Source organism: Protomyctophum parallelum (assembly GCF_964188405.1).
Source record: "Protomyctophum parallelum genome assembly, chromosome: 7".
In the NCBI taxonomy this organism is placed as follows: domain Eukaryota; kingdom Metazoa; phylum Chordata; class Actinopteri; order Myctophiformes; family Myctophidae; genus Protomyctophum; species Protomyctophum parallelum.
In genome coordinates, this window is record NC_139705.1 from 55,123,504 (window position 1) to 55,140,304 (window position 16,801).

General features: G+C 46.5%; 1 protein-coding gene across 1 annotated transcript in view; it reads left to right on the forward strand.

Moving 5' to 3' along the window:
* LOC310862176 (glutamate receptor-interacting protein 2-like) overlaps positions 1-16,801 on the forward strand; it is a gene marked incomplete at its 5' end in the record, with an annotated part of 122,898 nt that overhangs the window by 59,838 nt on the left and 46,259 nt on the right. Inside the window, 2 exons of the mRNA XM_083769909.1 lie at positions 11,847-11,992; positions 13,963-14,107. Of these exons, the coding sequence (XP_083626035.1) occupies positions 11,847-11,992; positions 13,963-14,107 (291 nt within the window). The remainder of the gene's footprint in view (positions 1-11,846; positions 11,993-13,962; positions 14,108-16,801) is intronic.

The following is a 16,801-nucleotide window of genomic DNA, read 5'->3' on the forward strand; positions in this document are numbered from 1 at the left end:
TCACCTCAATGCCTCCCTGCTTATTGTCACCCAGAGTCACCTCAATGCCTCCCTGCTTATTGACACCCAGAGTCACCCCAATGCCTCCCTGCTTATTGTCACCCAGAGTCACCTCAATGCCTCCCTGCTTATTGTCACCCAGAGTCACCTCAATGCCTCCCTGCTTATTGTCACCCAGAGTCACCTCAATGCCTCCCTGCTTATTGTCACCCAGAGTCACCCCAATGCCTCCCTGCTTATTGTCACCCAGAGTCACCTCAATGCCTCCCTGCTTATTGTCACCCAGAGTCACCTCAATGCCTCCCTGCTTATTGTCACCCAGAGTCACCCCAATACCTCCCTGCTTATTGTCACCCAGAGTCACCCCAATACCTCCCTGCTTATTGTCACCCAGAGTCACCTCAATGCCTCCCTGCTTATTGTCACCCAGAGTCACCCCAATGCCTCCCTGCTTATTGTCACCCAGAGTCACCTCAATGCCTCCCTGCTTATTGTCACCCAGAGTCACCTCAATGCCTCCCTGCTTATTGTCACCCAGAGTCACCTCAATGCCTCCCTGCTTATTGTCACCCAGAGTCACCTCAATGCCTCCCTGCTTATTGTCACCCAGAGTCACCTCAATGCCTCCCTGCTTATTGTCACCCAGAGTCACCTCAATGCCTCCCTGCTTATTGTCACCCAGTCACCTCAATGCCTCCCTGCTTATTGTCACCCAGAGTCACCTCAATGCCTCCCTGCTTATTGTCACCCAGAGTCACCTCAATGCCTCCCTGCTTATTGTCACCCAGAGTCACCTCAATGCCTCCCTGCTTATTGTCACCCAGAGTCACCTCAATGCCTCCCTGCTTATTGTCACCCAGAGTCACCTCAATGCCTCCCTGCTTATTGTCACCCAGAGTCACCTCAATGCCTCCCTGCTTATTGTCACCCAGAGTCACCTTAATGCCTCCCTGCTTATTGTCACCCAGAGTCACCTCAATGCCTCCCTGCTTATTGTCACCCAGAGTCACCTCAATGCCTCCCTGCTTATTGTCACCCAGAGTCACCTCAATGCCTCCCTGCTTATTGTCACCCAGAGTCACCTCAATGCCTCCCTGCTTATTGTCACCCAGAGTCACCTCAATGCCTCCCTGCTTATTGACACCCAGAGTCACCTTAATGCCTCCCTGCTTATTGACACCCAGAGTCACCTCAATGCCTCCCTGCTTATTGTCACCCAGAGTCACCTCAATGCCTCCCTGCTTATTGTCACCCAGAGTCACCTCAATGCCTCCCTGCTTATTGTCACCCAGAGTCACCTCAATGCCTCCCTGCTTATTGTCACCCAGAGTCACCTCAATGCCTCCCTGCTTATTGTCACCTAGAGTCACCCCAATGCCTCCCTGCTTATTGTCACCCAGAGTCACCTCAATGCCTCCCTGCTTATTGTCACCCAGAGTCACCTCAATGCCTCCCTGCTTATTGTCACCCAGAGTCACCTCAATGCCTCCCTGCTTATTGTCACCCAGAGTCACCCCAATGCCTCCCTGCTTATTGTCACCCAGAGTCACCTCAATGCCTCCCTGCTTATTGTCACCCAGAGTCACCTCAATGCCTCCCTGCTTATTGTCACCCAGAGTCACCTCAATGCCTCCCTGCTTATTGTCACCCAGAGTCACCTCAATGCCTCCCTGCTTATTGACACCCAGAGTCACCCCAATGCCTCCCTGCTTATTGTCACCCAGAGTCACCCCAATGCCTCCCTGCTTATTGTCACCCAGAGTCACCTCAATGCCTCCCTGCTTATTGTCACCCAGAGTCACCTCAATACCTCCCTGCTTATTGTCACCCAGAGTCACCTCAATGCCTCCCTGCTTATTGTCACCCAGAGTCACCTCAATGCCTCCCTGCTTATTGTCACCCAGAGTCACCCCAATGCCTCCCTGCTTATTGTCACCCAGAGTCACCTCAATGCCTCCCTGCTTATTGTCACCCAGAGTCACCTTAATGCCTCCCTGCTTATTGTCACCCAGAGTCACCCCAATCCTCCCTGCTTATTGTCACCCAGAGTCACCCCAATACCTCCCTGCTTATTGTCACCCAGAGTCACCTCAATGCCTCCCTGCTTATTGTCACCCAGAGTCACCCCAATGCCTCCCTGCTTATTGTCACCCAGAGTCACCTCAATGCCTCCCTGCTTATTGTCACCCAGAGTCACCTCAATGCCTCCCTGCTTATTGTCACCCAGAGTCACCTCAATGCCTCCCTGCTTATTGTCACCCAGAGTCACCTCAATGCCTCCCTGCTTATTGTCACCCAGAGTCACCTCAATGCCTCCCTGCTTATTGTCACCCAGAGTCACCTCAATGCCTCCCTGCTTATTGTCACCCAGAGTCACCTCAATGCCTCCCTGCTTATTGTCACCCAGAGTCACCTCAATGCCTCCCTGCTTATTGTCACCCAGTCACCTCAATGCCTCCCTGCTTATTGTCACCCAGAGTCACCTCAATGCCTCCCTGCTTATTGTCACCCAGAGTCACCTTAATGCCTCCCTGCTTATTGTCACCCAGAGTCACCCCAATCCTCCCTGCTTATTGTCACCCAGAGTCACCCCAATACCTCCCTGCTTATTGTCACCCAGAGTCACCTCAATGCCTCCCTGCTTATTGTCACCCAGAGTCACCCCAATGCCTCCCTGCTTATTGTCACCCAGAGTCACCTCAATGCCTCCCTGCTTATTGTCACCCAGAGTCACCTCAATGCCTCCCTGCTTATTGTCACCCAGAGTCACCTCAATGCCTCCCTGCTTATTGTCACCCAGAGTCACCTCAATGCCTCCCTGCTTATTGTCACCCAGAGTCACCTCAATGCCTCCCTGCTTATTGTCACCCAGAGTCACCTCAATGCCTCCCTGCTTATTGTCACCCAGAGTCACCTCAATGCCTCCCTGCTTATTGTCACCCAGAGTCACCTCAATGCCTCCCTGCTTATTGTCACCCAGTCACCTCAATGCCTCCCTGCTTATTGTCACCCAGAGTCACCTCAATGCCTCCCTGCTTATTGTCACCCAGAGTCACCTCAATGCCTCCCTGCTTATTGTCACCCAGAGTCACCCCAATGCCTCCCTGCTTATTGTCACCCAGAGTCACCCCAATGCCTCCCTGCTTATTGTCACCCAGAGTCACCTCAATGCCTCCCTGCTTGGCACCCAGAGTCACCTCAATGCCTCCCTGCGTGGCACCCAGAGTCACCTCAATACCTCCCTGCTTGGCACCCACCCAGCGTCAGTGCTTGTACATCGTGTCCAGAGTCTGTCCTCGTGCGTCATGCCGTCTCACGCTACAGAAACAGGAGCTCAGCTGACTGTGACCTGTTGACCTGTGGGTCACTTTGGCAGCTGAACCGTTTGCTTTCCAAGTCTACTAAACACCCCCCCCCCCCCCCCATCTGAAAATATGCTGTTGGACCCATTTCTCAAAAATGGCAGATCGGTGCCGCGCTATAAATTATGTAGCTTGTAGATCTGCAAATTATTTTCAATAGCTAAAGTATAACATAATGCTTTAACCCACTTAGGCCTGACGTCGACATTGAACCCATTCTGACCTGAGATCAGATTCATACGAGGTTTCCGCCGGACACACACTGGTCCTGATGAACCCATTCTGACCTGAGATCAGATTCTAAAAATGTCAGTCGTTCTTCGATTTTTCAAAAAATAGCAGACCTACAAGCTCGTATCGCGCCACTCGGTGGCGCGATACGAGCTTGTAGATCTGCTATTTTTAAATAGCTAAAGCATGACATGATGCTGACACCAAAATGGGTGCCCGGTCAGAATGGGTTAAAAAATGTCTTCTGACAGTTTTCTGAAATACCTGTTTCTGTATCAGTGGTGCTCAATATTTCCCCAATAATTGACCTCCGAACCCCTATCAGAAAACATGTCGTTCCAGGGAGAAAAGCATGTATGTCCCAGGAGCAAAAAACGTTCGTTCTGAAAAAAATATATATTCCAAATTTTGCACCACATTTTCACAATTATTTTTCAAAAATATCAGATCTACAAGCTCCTAGCGCGCTATGCGCTTGTAGATCCTCAATTTTCAATACCTAAAATTATAACAATGTTTAAAACACCAAAAGGGGTTCCCGGCCCTGAATGGGTTTTAAACTCAGCGCTATAATGGCGTGGTCGCTGCTCGCACCGCGGCGGTAATAGCGTGGTCGCTGCTCGCACCGCGGCGGTAATAGCGTGGTCGCTGCTCGCACCGCGGCGGGTCGGCTGGCGGTCGCCGGACCCAGAATAGACCGCTCTGTTTAGTCTCTTAAGCCGCCACGCAGACACCACACGCAGACACCACACGCAGACAGGCTGTGAGCTTGTACATCGGTGTTGGTTTTGCGAGCGAGCGGCATTTAAACTCTGTGGCATTAGGGCTATTTGTGTGTGTGTGTGTGTGTGTGTGTGTGTGTGTGTGTGTGTGTGTGTGTGTGTGAGCATTAGTGTCACCTGTCTGATGGATCCCTCTTTGACATGAAGACACTAATAGGGCTTATTGGATGATGTCACAAACGAGGCTACCTCGGGGGGGGGGGGTTGGTGAAAGGGTCCATTTGGTTCCATTTGTATCACTCTCAAATAAACAGTCATTTTTACAATATAAATGGGGGGTCCCCCAGAGATATAAGTGCCATTAAATGGGGGTCCATATAGACGAATGCATGTCAAACTGGGGGTCCTTGAAATTAAACCCCCGGGTTGAGAGTCACTGCTAGAGCCGTATACAGCTTCTCTAATAATAATAATGAATTGCATTTTTATAGCTTTTCCAAGTGCTCAAAGTGCTTTACAATGGTTAAATGGTGCATTTATATAGCGCCTTTATCCAAGGCGCTTTACAGAGATTGTGCATTACATTCACCCATTCACCTGATTAGGATACATATTAGGCCCCGCCCTACTGATTAGCATACATATTAGGCCCCGCCCCTCCCTACTGATTAGCATACATCTTAGGGCCCCGCCCTACTGATTAGCATACATCTTAGGGCCCCGCCCTACTGATTAGCATACATCTTAGGGCCCCGCCCTACTGATTAGCATACATCTTAGGGCCCCGCCCTACTGATTAGCATACATCTTAGGGCCCCGCCCTACTGATTAGCATACATCTTAGGGCCCCGCCCTACTGATTAGCATACATCTTAGGGCCCCGCCCTACTGATTAGCATACATCTTAGGGCCCCGCCCTACTGATCAGCATAGATCCGCGGTCCGAACACTTCGTGTCGGGTTTGGGCAGGTCAGTCGGGAGCCGTGTGGAAGTCCATATATGGACAGAAGTGACATCACATACGATGACGTCATTGTTGACGACGTGAGATTTGACTCAAACTGGACTTAAAAGCAGGGCACACGGAAAGAGACGGAGCCTACCGGTAAATATCAGAGAAGGAAGAACTCTTGGAGCTGAATATTTTAATATATATTAATACTATTGTGCTGTTCTAGTCGATCAGGTTTTAAGAAGGTTCTTCAACCAAACCTCCAGTGTTTAAGAAGGTTCTTCAACCACACCTCCAGTGTTTAAGAAGGTTCTTCAACCACACCTCCAGTGTTTAAGAAGGTTCTTCAACCACACCTCCAGTGTTTAAGAAGGTTTTTCAACAACACCTCCAGTGTTTAAGAAGGTTCTTCAACCACACCTCCAGTGTTTAAGAAGGTTCTTCAACAACACCGCCAGTGTTTAAGAAGGTTCTTTAACAACACCTCCAGTGTTTAAGAAGGTTCTTCAACCACACCTCCAGTGTTTAAGAAGGTTCTTCAACCACACCTCCAGTGTTTAAGAAGGTTCTTCAACAACACCTCCAGTGTTTAAGAAGGTTCTTCAACCACACCTCCAGTGTTTAAGAAGGTTCTTCAACAACACCGCCAGTGTTTAAGAAGGTTCTTTAACAACACCTCCAGTGTTTAAGAAGGTTCTTCAACCACACCTCCAGTGTTTAAGAGGGTTCTTCAACAACACCTCCAGTGTTTAAGAAGGTTCTCCAACCACACCTCCAGTGTTTAAGAAGGTTCTTCAACAACACCTCCAGTGTTTAAGAAGGTTCTTCAACCAAACCTCCAGTGTTTAAGAAGGTTCTTCACCACCTCCAGTGTTTAAGAAGGTTCTTCAACAACACCTCCAGTGTTTAAGAAGGTTCTTCACCACCTCCAGTGTTTAAGAAGGTTCTTCAACAACACCTCCAGTGTTTAAGAAGGTTCTTCAACAACACCTCCAGTGTTTAAGAAGGTTCTTCAACAACACCTCCAGTGTTTAAGAAGGTTCTTCAACCACACCTCCAGTGTTTAAGAAGGTTCTTCAACAATACCTCCAGTGTTTAAGAAGGTTCTTCAACAACACCTCCAGTGTTTAAGAAGGTTCTCCAACAACACCTCCAGTGTTTAAGAAGGTTCTCCAACAACACCTCCAGTGTTTAAGAAGGTTCTTCAACAACACCTCCAGTGTTTAAGAAGGTTCTTCAACAACACCTCCAGTGTTTAAGAAGGTTCTCCAACAACACCTCCAGTGTTTAAGAAGGTTCTCCAACAACACCTCCAGTGTTTAAGAAGGTTCTTCAACAACACCTCCAGTGTTTAAGAAGGTTCTTCAACAACACCTCCAGTGTTTAAGAAGGTTCTTCAACAACACCTCCAGTGTTTAAGAAGGTTCTTCAACAACACCTCCAGTGTTTAAGAAGGTTCTTCAACAACACCTCCAGTGTTTAAGAAGGTTCTTCAACAACACCTCCAGTGTTTAAGAAGGTTCTTCAACAACACCTCCAGTGTTTAAGAAGGTTCTTCAACACCACCTCCAGTGTTTAAGAAGGTTCTTCAACAACACCTCCAGTGTTTAAGAAGGTTCTTCAACAACACCTCCAGTGTTTAAGAAGGTTCTTCAACAACACCTCCAGTGTTTAAGAAGGTTCTTCAACAACACCTCCAGTGTTTAAGAAGGTTCTTCAACCACACCTCCAGTGTTTAAGAAGGTTCTTCAACAACACCTCCAGTGTTTAAGAAGGTTCTTCAACAACACCTCCAGTGTTTAAGAAGGTTCTTCAACAACACCTCCAGTGTTTAAGAAGGTTCTTCAACAACACCTCCAGTGTTTAAGAAGGTTCTTCAACAACACCTCCAGTGTTTAAGAAGGTTCTTCAACAACACCTCCAGTGTTTAAGAAGGTTCTTCAACCACACCTCCAGTGTTTAAGAAGGTTCTTCAACAACACCTCCAGTGTTTAAGAAGGTTCTTCAACAACACCTCCAGTGTTTAAGAAGGTTCTCCAACAACACCTCCAGTGTTTAAGAAGGTTCTTCAACAACACCTCCAGTGTTTAAGAAGGTTCTTCAACAACACCTCCAGTGTTTAAGAAGGTTCTCCAACAACACCTCCAGTGTTTAAGAAGGTTCTCCAACAACACCTCCAGTGTTTAAGAAGGTTCTTCAACAACACCTCCAGTGTTTAAGAAGGTTCTCCAACAACACCTCCAGTGTTTAAGAAGGTTCTTCAACAACACCTCCAGTGTTTAAGAAGGTTCTTCAACAACACCTCCAGTGTTTAAGAAGGTTCTTCAACCACACCTCCAGTGTTTAAGAAGGTTCTTCAACAACACCTCCAGTGTTTAAGAAGGTTCTTCAACAACACCTCCAGTGTTTAAGAAGGTTCTTCAACAACACCTCCAGTGTTTAAGAAGGTTCTTCAACAACACCCCCAGTGTTTAAGAAGGTTCTCCAACAACACCTCCAGTGTTTAAGAAGGTTCTTCAACAACACCTCCAGTGTTTAAGAAGGTTCTCCAACAACACCTCCAGTGTTTAAGAAGGTTCTTCAACAACACCTCCAGTGTTTAAGAAGGTTCTTCAACAACACCTCCAGTGTTTAAGAAGGTTCTTCAACCACACCTCCAGTGTTTAAGAAGGTTCTTCAACAACACCTCCAGTGTTTAAGAAGGTTCTTCAACCACACCTCCAGTGTTTAAGAAGGTTCTTCAACAACACCTCCAGTGTTTAAGAAGGTTCTTCAACCACACCTCCAGTGTTTAAGAAGGTTCTTCAACCACACCTCCAGTGTTTAAGAAGGTTCTTCAACCACACCTCCAGTGTTTAAGAAGGTTCTTCAACAACACCTCCAGTGTTTAAGAAGGTTCTTCAACCACACCTCCAGTGTTTAAGAAGGTTATTTAACAACACCTCCAGTGTTTAAGAAGGTTCTCCAACAACACCTCCAGTGTTTAAGAAGGTTCTCCAACAACACCTCCAGTGTTTAAGAAGGTTCTTCAACAACACCTCCAGTGTTTAAGAAGGTTCTTCAACAACACCTCCAGTGTTTAAGAAGGTTCTTCAACAACACCTCCAGTGTTTAAGAAGGTTCTTCAACAACACCTCCAGTGTTTAAGAAGGTTCTTCAACAACACCTCCAGTGTTTAAGAAGGTTCTTCAACAACACCTCCAGTGTTTAAGAAGGTTCTTCAACAACACCTCCAGTGTTTAAGAAGGTTCTTCAACAACACCTCCAGTGTTTAAGAAGGTTCTTTAACAACACCTCCAGTGTTTAAGAAGGTTCTTCAACAACACCTCCAGTGTTTAAGAAGGTTCTTTAACACCTCCAGTGTTTAAGAAGGTTCTTCAACCACACCTCCAGTGTTTAAGAAGGTTCTTCAACAACACCTCCAGAGTTTCACACTTATATTCTCTGCGTGTGGAAATGGCGTCCGCCAGCCTTCTTGTCTCTGAAGAGCACTTCCTGTGTTCCATCTGTATGGAGGTGTTCACTGATCCAGTCGCCACTCCGTGTGGACACAACTACTGCAAAGCCTGCATCACACGTTACTGGGACACTAGTGATGTGTGCAGGTGTCCACTGTGTCAAGAAACCTTCAGTCACAGACCTAAAGTATCCGTCAATACTTTTATTTCTGAGATGGCTCATCAGTTCAGGAGTCACAAGTTGAAAGAAGAATATGAAGCAAAGACAGAGGCTGAAATCCAGCAGATGATCCAGGAGAGACGAGAGAAGATTCAGGAGGTTGAACGCTCAGTAGAGCTCAGCAGGAAAGATGCAGACACAGTGATAGCAGACAGTGTACAGGTCTTCACTGATCTGATCAGCTGTATTCAGAGAAGCCAGGCTGAGCTCGTTGGTGTGCTTGAAGAGAAGCAGAAAACAACAGAGAAACAGGCTGAAGGCTTCATCGAAGATCTGAAACAGGAAATCACTCAGTTAGAGAAGAGAAGCTCTGAGCTAAAACAGCTCTCACAATCTGAAGACCACCTCCACCTCCTCCAGAACTTCACCTCCATCAACACCCCTCCACCCACAAAGGACTGGTCAAAGGTCAATGTCCGTCGGTCTTCACATGTGTTGACAGTGAGGACAGCTGTGTCTCAGCTGGAGAAGACACTCAGTCAAGAGATGAAGAAAAAGCTGCGTTATGTTGAGCTTAGGAGGATCCAACGATATGAGGTGAATGTAACTCTGGACCCTGATACAGCACATCCTGAACTGTCTGAGACTGGAAAACAAGTGAGTCATGGAAACGTAAGGAAGGATCTCCCAAACAACACAGAGAGATTCACTAAATATGCCTGTGTCTTAGGAAAGGAAAGCTTCTCCTCAGGAAGGTTTTACTACGAGGTTCAGGTTGGAGGGAAGACTGCCTGGTCAATAGGAGTGGCCAGAGAGTCCATCAACAGGAAGGGAGCAATCGCACTGGGTCCCAGCGATGGTTTCTGGACTATAGGGTTGAATGGAAATGAGTACCAGGCTCATGCTGCCCCTCCTGTCCTCCTCCCTGTAAGAGAGAAGCTCCAGACAGTGGGAGTGTTTGTGGAGTATGAGGAGGGTCTGGTCTCCTTTTATGACGTGGAGACCAGAGTTCACCTCTACTCCTTCACTGGCTGCTCCTTCACTGAGAGACTCCTTCCATTCTTCTGTCCGGACCTTAATGCTGGTGGTAGAAACTCTGCTCCTCTCGTCATCTCTCCTGTCAACATGGGAGGGGGGAGGGGATTGATTGATTGAAAACTATTCAATTAATTCAAAAGAATCCAGACTCAAGAAAGAAGTTGGGCTTGTTTCTGTTGTGGTCCCTTTAGGGCAAGGGGACATAATAATAATAATAATAATACATAAGGACATAAGGAGTAAGAAAACAGAACACACACAAAAAACACAAAACCTTTGTTGTACCAGGAGCATTCAGAGTCTTGCTCAAGGACACTTTGACACTAACTCTGGCGGAGACCACAGGGATCGAACCGGGAACCTTGCCGTCCCCATCCAGTCGCTCTGCCCCCTGAGCCACCGCCAGCCACACAAAAATATAATGTATAAAAATCGTTTGAAAATAGCCGATCTACAAGCTCAATGCGTCACAACGTCACATGACTTCATCATTTCACCCCCAAAATGAACCAGAAGCAACATATTTTTTTGAACCAACAGAGTTTGCATGTTCTCCCCGTGTCCCCTAGGGTAGATACCCTCACATGTTCTCCCCGTGTCCCCTAGGGTAGGTACCCTCACATGTTCTCCCCGTGTCCCCTAGGGTAGATACCCTCACATGTTCTCCCCGTGTCCCCTAGGGTAGGTACCCTCACATGTTCTCCCCGTGTCCCCTAGGGTAGATACCCTCACATGTTCTCCCCGTGTCCCCTAGGGTAGGTACCCTCACATGTTCTCCCCGTGTCCCCTAGGGTAGGTACCCTCACATGTTCTCCCCGTGTCCCCTAGGGTAGGTACCCTCACATGTTCTCCCCGTGTCCCCTAGGGTAGATACCCTCACAAAAACATGCCGTAATCCTGGTCTCTAAAACTACCTCCCCCTGGCCAGCCGGGGCGCCTGATGGAGGGGAAAGGAACTGGTCGGAATAACGTGTCCCTTCCACGCGCTACGTCCGGCCGGGGAAATTCCCCCCTGTCAGGTGAAAAGAAGCAGCTTGGACTCTTCATGCATAGAAGGAGGCATGAGGTCAGTCCACTGCCCCCCCCCCCCAGGTTGGCAGAGGAAGTGTAGCGCCCAGGATTACATTAGATAATTGGCACTGGGTGAAAAGAAAACTGGGTTACAAAATTGTGGGATAAAAATTAAAAGAAAAAAAAAAGAAGCAACATATTTCCATAATAACAAATGTTTCCCTTGATAAAAAAAGCAGTTAATTAAGTCCTTGGCAGACATTGAGTTAACACATGTTGTGCTAAGGACGTCTCCACACGTTTTCTCAATAAAAACTGTGGTGTATAAAATACATCTGGAGACGTCTTTATGTCCTTTTAAATTATATAAAACGGGATCGATTCTTTTTTTTTTTTTTGCCTGGCCATTCCTTCTTCTGTTCTGTCTTCATTTCTGTCTCAACCAATCATCTCGTTTGGAATATAAACGCTTCTAAAGAGAGATCAGATGTGACCTCCCCCCCTTTTCCCCCTCACTGTATATGTTTCTTTTCCCTTTTTACTTCCTTTATGATGAATTCCTGTTCTGTTCTTTAACTATATAGAAGTGTCTATTTGTACGTCTCTAAATGTTTTGATGAATTGAACAATGTTGACCCTGTTGTAAACAAGTGTAACGCTTAATTGGGTCGTCCACTCACAGTTAACAGTCTTTGTATTGAGTTTGTGCTTGAAATGTGCTGTAAATTCTACAAACTGTTAATAAATATTTCAATCAATCAATCAATCAAACAGCGCGAGGTAGTAACGGAAGATTATGCCCGTGCGTGCGTGTGTGCGTGCGTGTGTGTGTGTGCGTGTGTGTGTGTGTGTGTCTGTGTGTGTGTGTGTGTGTGTGTGTGTGTGTGTGTGTGTGTGTGTGTCTCTCTCAGGACGGGCACCCTGGAGCCCGGGGACCGTCTCCTGGCCATCGACGGTGTCCGTCTGGAGAGCTGTTCCATGGAGGACGCCATGAGCCTCCTGAGCCAGGCCGAGGACATGGTGAAACTACGCATCCAGAAAGACCAGGACAACATGGGTAGGTTACCTCTGAACCTGAGGACATGGTCAAACTACGCATCCAGAAAGTCCAGGACAACATGGGTAGGTTACCTCTAAACTACGCATCCAGAAGGACCAGGACAACATGGGTAGGTTACCTCTGAACTACGCATCCAGAAGGACCAGGACAACATGGGTAGGTTACCTCTAAACCTGAGGACATGGTCAAACTACGCATCCAGAAGGACCAGGACAACATGGGTAGGTTACCTCTGAACCTGAGGACATGGTCAAACTACGCATCCAGAAAGACCAGGACAACATGGGTAGGTTACCTCTGAACTACGCATCCAGAAGGACCAGGACAACATGGGTAGGTTACCTCTAAACATGGTCAAACTACGCATCCAGAAGGACCAGGACAACATGGGTAGGTTACCTCTGAACCTGAGGACATGGTCAAACTACGCATCCAGAAAGACCAGGACAACATGGGTAGGTTACCTCTAAACCATGAGCCTCCTGACCCAGGCCGAGGACATGGTCAAACTACGCATCCAGAAGGACCAGGACAACATGGGTAGGTTACCTCTAAACCATGAGCCTCCTGACCCAGGCCGAGGACATGGTCAAACTACGCATCCAGAAGGACCAGGACAACATGGGTAGGTTACCTCTAAACCATGAGCCTCCTGACCCAGGCCGAGGACATGGTCAAACTACGCATCCAGAAGGACCAGGACAACATGGGTAGGTTACCTCTGAACCTGGTCAAACTACGCATCCAGAAGGACCAGGACAACATGGGTAGGTTACCTCTGAACCTGAGGACATGGTCAAACTACGCATCCAGAAGGACCAGGACAACATGGGTAGGTTACCTCTAACCCTACCTAACCCTGACCCATGGGTAGGTTACAGTACAGTAGGTCACAGTACAGAAACAGCACTTGTAAAAGTAATGAATGATCTTAGGGTGTCTGCTGACAAGAAACATGTATCCGTTCTCTTACTTCTAGATCTAACGGCTGCATTTGACACAATTGATCATTCAATTTTAATTGAATGAACCAACAGGTTACCTCTAAACCTCACTAACCCATGGGTAGGTTATACCTCTAAACCAGGTGTGGGCAAGTGGCGGCCCAGGGGCCACATGCGGCCCCCCACCTTCACTTAATGTGGCCCTCAGGTTAATGTCAGAATACTGATATAATGTTGGTTCCTGCAAACATGACCTGCTTTAATTACTTCAGTCTAAATTAGTAGCTCAATGCTCAACACACGTATAATTAAAGGCATTTGAAATTACATAAAAATGAAAATTTTCAGGATTCCAATTCGGATATAGCAAAAATAGCGCTGCGATGCGTTTTGAGCTTGTAGATCGGCTATTTTTGTTACGACAGTAATATATGGCCCTATAGAGTGAGTGTGGAAATATAGTGGCTCCTCTCCATCATCAAAGTTGCCCAGCCCTGCTCTAAACCTAACTAATCCTGAGCCATGGGTAGGTTACCTCTAAACCTAACTAATCCTGAGCCATGGGTAGGTTACCTCTAAACCTAACTAATCCTGAGCCATGGGTAGGTTACCTCTAAACCTAACTAATCCTGAGCCATGGGTAGGTTACCTCTAAACCTAACTAATCCTGAGCCATGGGTAGGTTACCTCTAAACCTAACTAATCCTGAGCCATGGGTAGGTTACCTCTAAACCTAACTAATCCTGAGCCATGGGTAGGTTACCTCTAAACCTAACTAATCCTGAGCCATGGGTAGGTTACCTCTAAACCTACCTGACCCTACCTCTACCTTTCTGTCTTTCTTTCTTTCTTGGACGTCATAAACGCTTCTAAAGGTGGTACCTCCTCTGCCACCGATTCTCACACAGAAGCTACGCCAAGTGTTTTGGTAAAAACAGAACAGAAGTAAGCAAAAAACATAAATAAAATACATCGTGTGTGTGTGTGTGTGTGTGTGTGTGTGTGTGTGTGTGTGTGCTCCAGATGAACTAGAGATGTCCGACTCCGTCGTCTACACGGTGGAGCTGAAGCGCTACAACGGTCCGTTAGGAATCACCATCTCTGGCACCGAGGAGCCCTTCGACCCCATCGTCATCTCTGGGCTCACCAAGAAGGGTCTGGCCGAGAGGTGAGTCTGACCCCTCTGGTCTCACCATGAAGGGTCTGGCCGAGAGGTGAGTCTGACCCCTCTGGTCTCACCATGAAGGGTCTGGCAGAGGGGTGAGTCTGGCCCCAGAGAGGTGCAATGTTGCACAAAATTGCACTGCTCACTTCACAGGGGTGTGATTTCTATTATTATTACAGTAGAAGTATTTTTCTTATGAAAGCAGAGAGTCTCATGTTTCATATGGTATATAGTATGTATATGTCGCTATAGGCCTTATTTTGTGAATATTGAGCAGTTCAGGTCCATGTCTTAGTCTTAGTTATCTCTGGTGGGCACAAGCTGAATTCAATGACCAACTAGAAAAAGTGCCCTTCTGGGCACAGGTCTCCTAGTGGGAATATGCGTGCACAGTTTCATCGCAATCGGACGCTGCATTGAGGAGTTGTGGCGATTTGTACAAAGCGGGCTACTCCTGAAAACTGTAGGAGCCAATCGTGGCCAATCGGGATGGAATATGAGAAATCAAACAATGACTATGACTGACTATGGAGATCATGTGTACCGATTTGCGTGAAATTTGGATAAAATCTGAAGGAGTAATAATAGAAAATGTGTTTTACATATGTCGGCCTCCTGGTGGCGCTATAAAGAGCAGATGTGAAAAATTCCAGGCAAAGGTTTTTCCTTGGCCTCTAGGGAGTTGGCATACAAAGTTATCCACAGATCCGTGCAGTTAGAGGTAAAAACACTTTTCGGCCAGTTATAGCGCCACCTTGAGGCTGAGTTGAAATTGTTCATGTGGCATTTCGTCCTCGGCCTAGTGGGAATGTGGGTGCACAATTTCACGGAAATCACGCGATGTGTTCATGATTTGCAGCATTTTGTTTGAAACTGAGCACTCCTGTGAACTTTGGAAGCCAATCTTAACCAATCAGGATGGAGTCTGAGAAATCTGAAAGACCGGTTTCGTTGAATGGGACTGTGTACCAATTTGCGTGATGTTTGGACAAAATCTGTAGGTGTACTGTGCAAAAACTTGTTTTGCACAAAGCGGCCTCCTGGTGGCGCTATAACAGGCCGTTCTGGAAAGTTTGGGGCAGAGGTTCATCGTTGGCATCCAGGGAGTGTGTGTGCAAAATTTGGCATCGACCGGGTTAACGGTGGCCGAGATTAGCTGCTCACGGACACACACACACACGGACGGACACACACACGGACGGACGGACACACACACGGACGGAGTGCAAAACATACTTGCCTTCGGCCTGGTGGAGACAATTACTGTCAAACTGTATATGTGTACAATGTGTACTGTTTTCCTGACCAGAGCCATTGAGTAATGGTTGAGACGAAGCAGTGAAAGATACATAACGCCAGTCTTGCCCAATACCAAATATTTCTGTTTTATTAACACAAGGCTGCTGTACTTTATACCTCATATGCTTAGTATGAGGTATAAAATACAGCAGCCTTGTGTTCATAAAACAGAAAGATTGGGTATTGGGTAAGATTGTAATTATGTATCTTTCAGGACCCTTCACTGCTTTGTCTCAACCATTACTCAATGGCTCTGGTCTCAGCCACAACGGTGGATATTTTGACATTCCGTTTTTTTTTATTTTTTATGTTGCCACTACTGTTGGAGCAGCCATAAACTACACAGGTTCATCTCGATGTTCTGGGCATCTTTGTAATGTTAGTGTTAGTAAAAAAGCAGGTAAAAGAGTAAAGTTTGAGGCAAACTAACATCAGTCACTCTGCCGTTCACTGTAGTAACAGAACTGTCTGCCCCTTCATATTAAGTCTGCTCCCTCCTTAGAGACATTTAAGTCCTTACTCAAAACCCATTTCTTCTCCCTGGCTTTCAATGTTTGACCTAATTAACCTGTGTACTTTTTTTTGTGTTGCTTTGATTTTGTTTTACTATGTCACTTGTGTCATGTTTCCTGTACAGCACTTTGGTTGGCCTCCTGGTCTTTGTAAATGTGCTCTATAAATAAAATTTGATTTGATAAATAAAATTTGATTTAGTGGAAGAGGTGCGCCTGGTGAGGGTTTTACCCCCGCAGCTACGTTGAGTCCACCTACAGGAAATACGTAGGCTGCGACCATAAGACCCGCTACGGAATCGGTCTATAGGATAGTATTTGTGCTCATTTTTATATCGGTCTGTTGAACTGAAAAAAAAAAAAGAAACTGAACTGAAATGTCTGTCAACTTCAACCTTCCATATCTCTGCTGTTTTTTCAAGCGAGCAGCGTGCAGTCAAAAGCAGGTGTTAGAAAAAGGTCGATATCTCCAGAATGGAAGATGGTAGAATCATTTTTTTTTTTAAAATTGAAGTGGACAAGTTTGGCTTTCTTTTGATTTATGCGGTGTGATTCTCGCTATAAGAGGCCCCTCGCTGTGGGCCCCGAAAAAGTTCAGAAGTCCCAATGTTAATCGCTCAGCACCACCAAGCCTGAGAAAAGTTCACACTGTAGCACTCAATGTGTTAACCTTACTTACCTAAACTAAGACAACACGATAAAGAGAATTCTTCTTAACCTTACTTACCTAAACTAAGACAACACGATAAAGAGAATTCTTCTTAACCTTACTTACCTAAACTAAGACAACACGATAAAGAGAATTCTTCTTAACCTTACTTACCTAAACTAAGACAACACGATAAAGAGAATTCTTCTTAACCTTACTTACCTAAACTAAGACAAC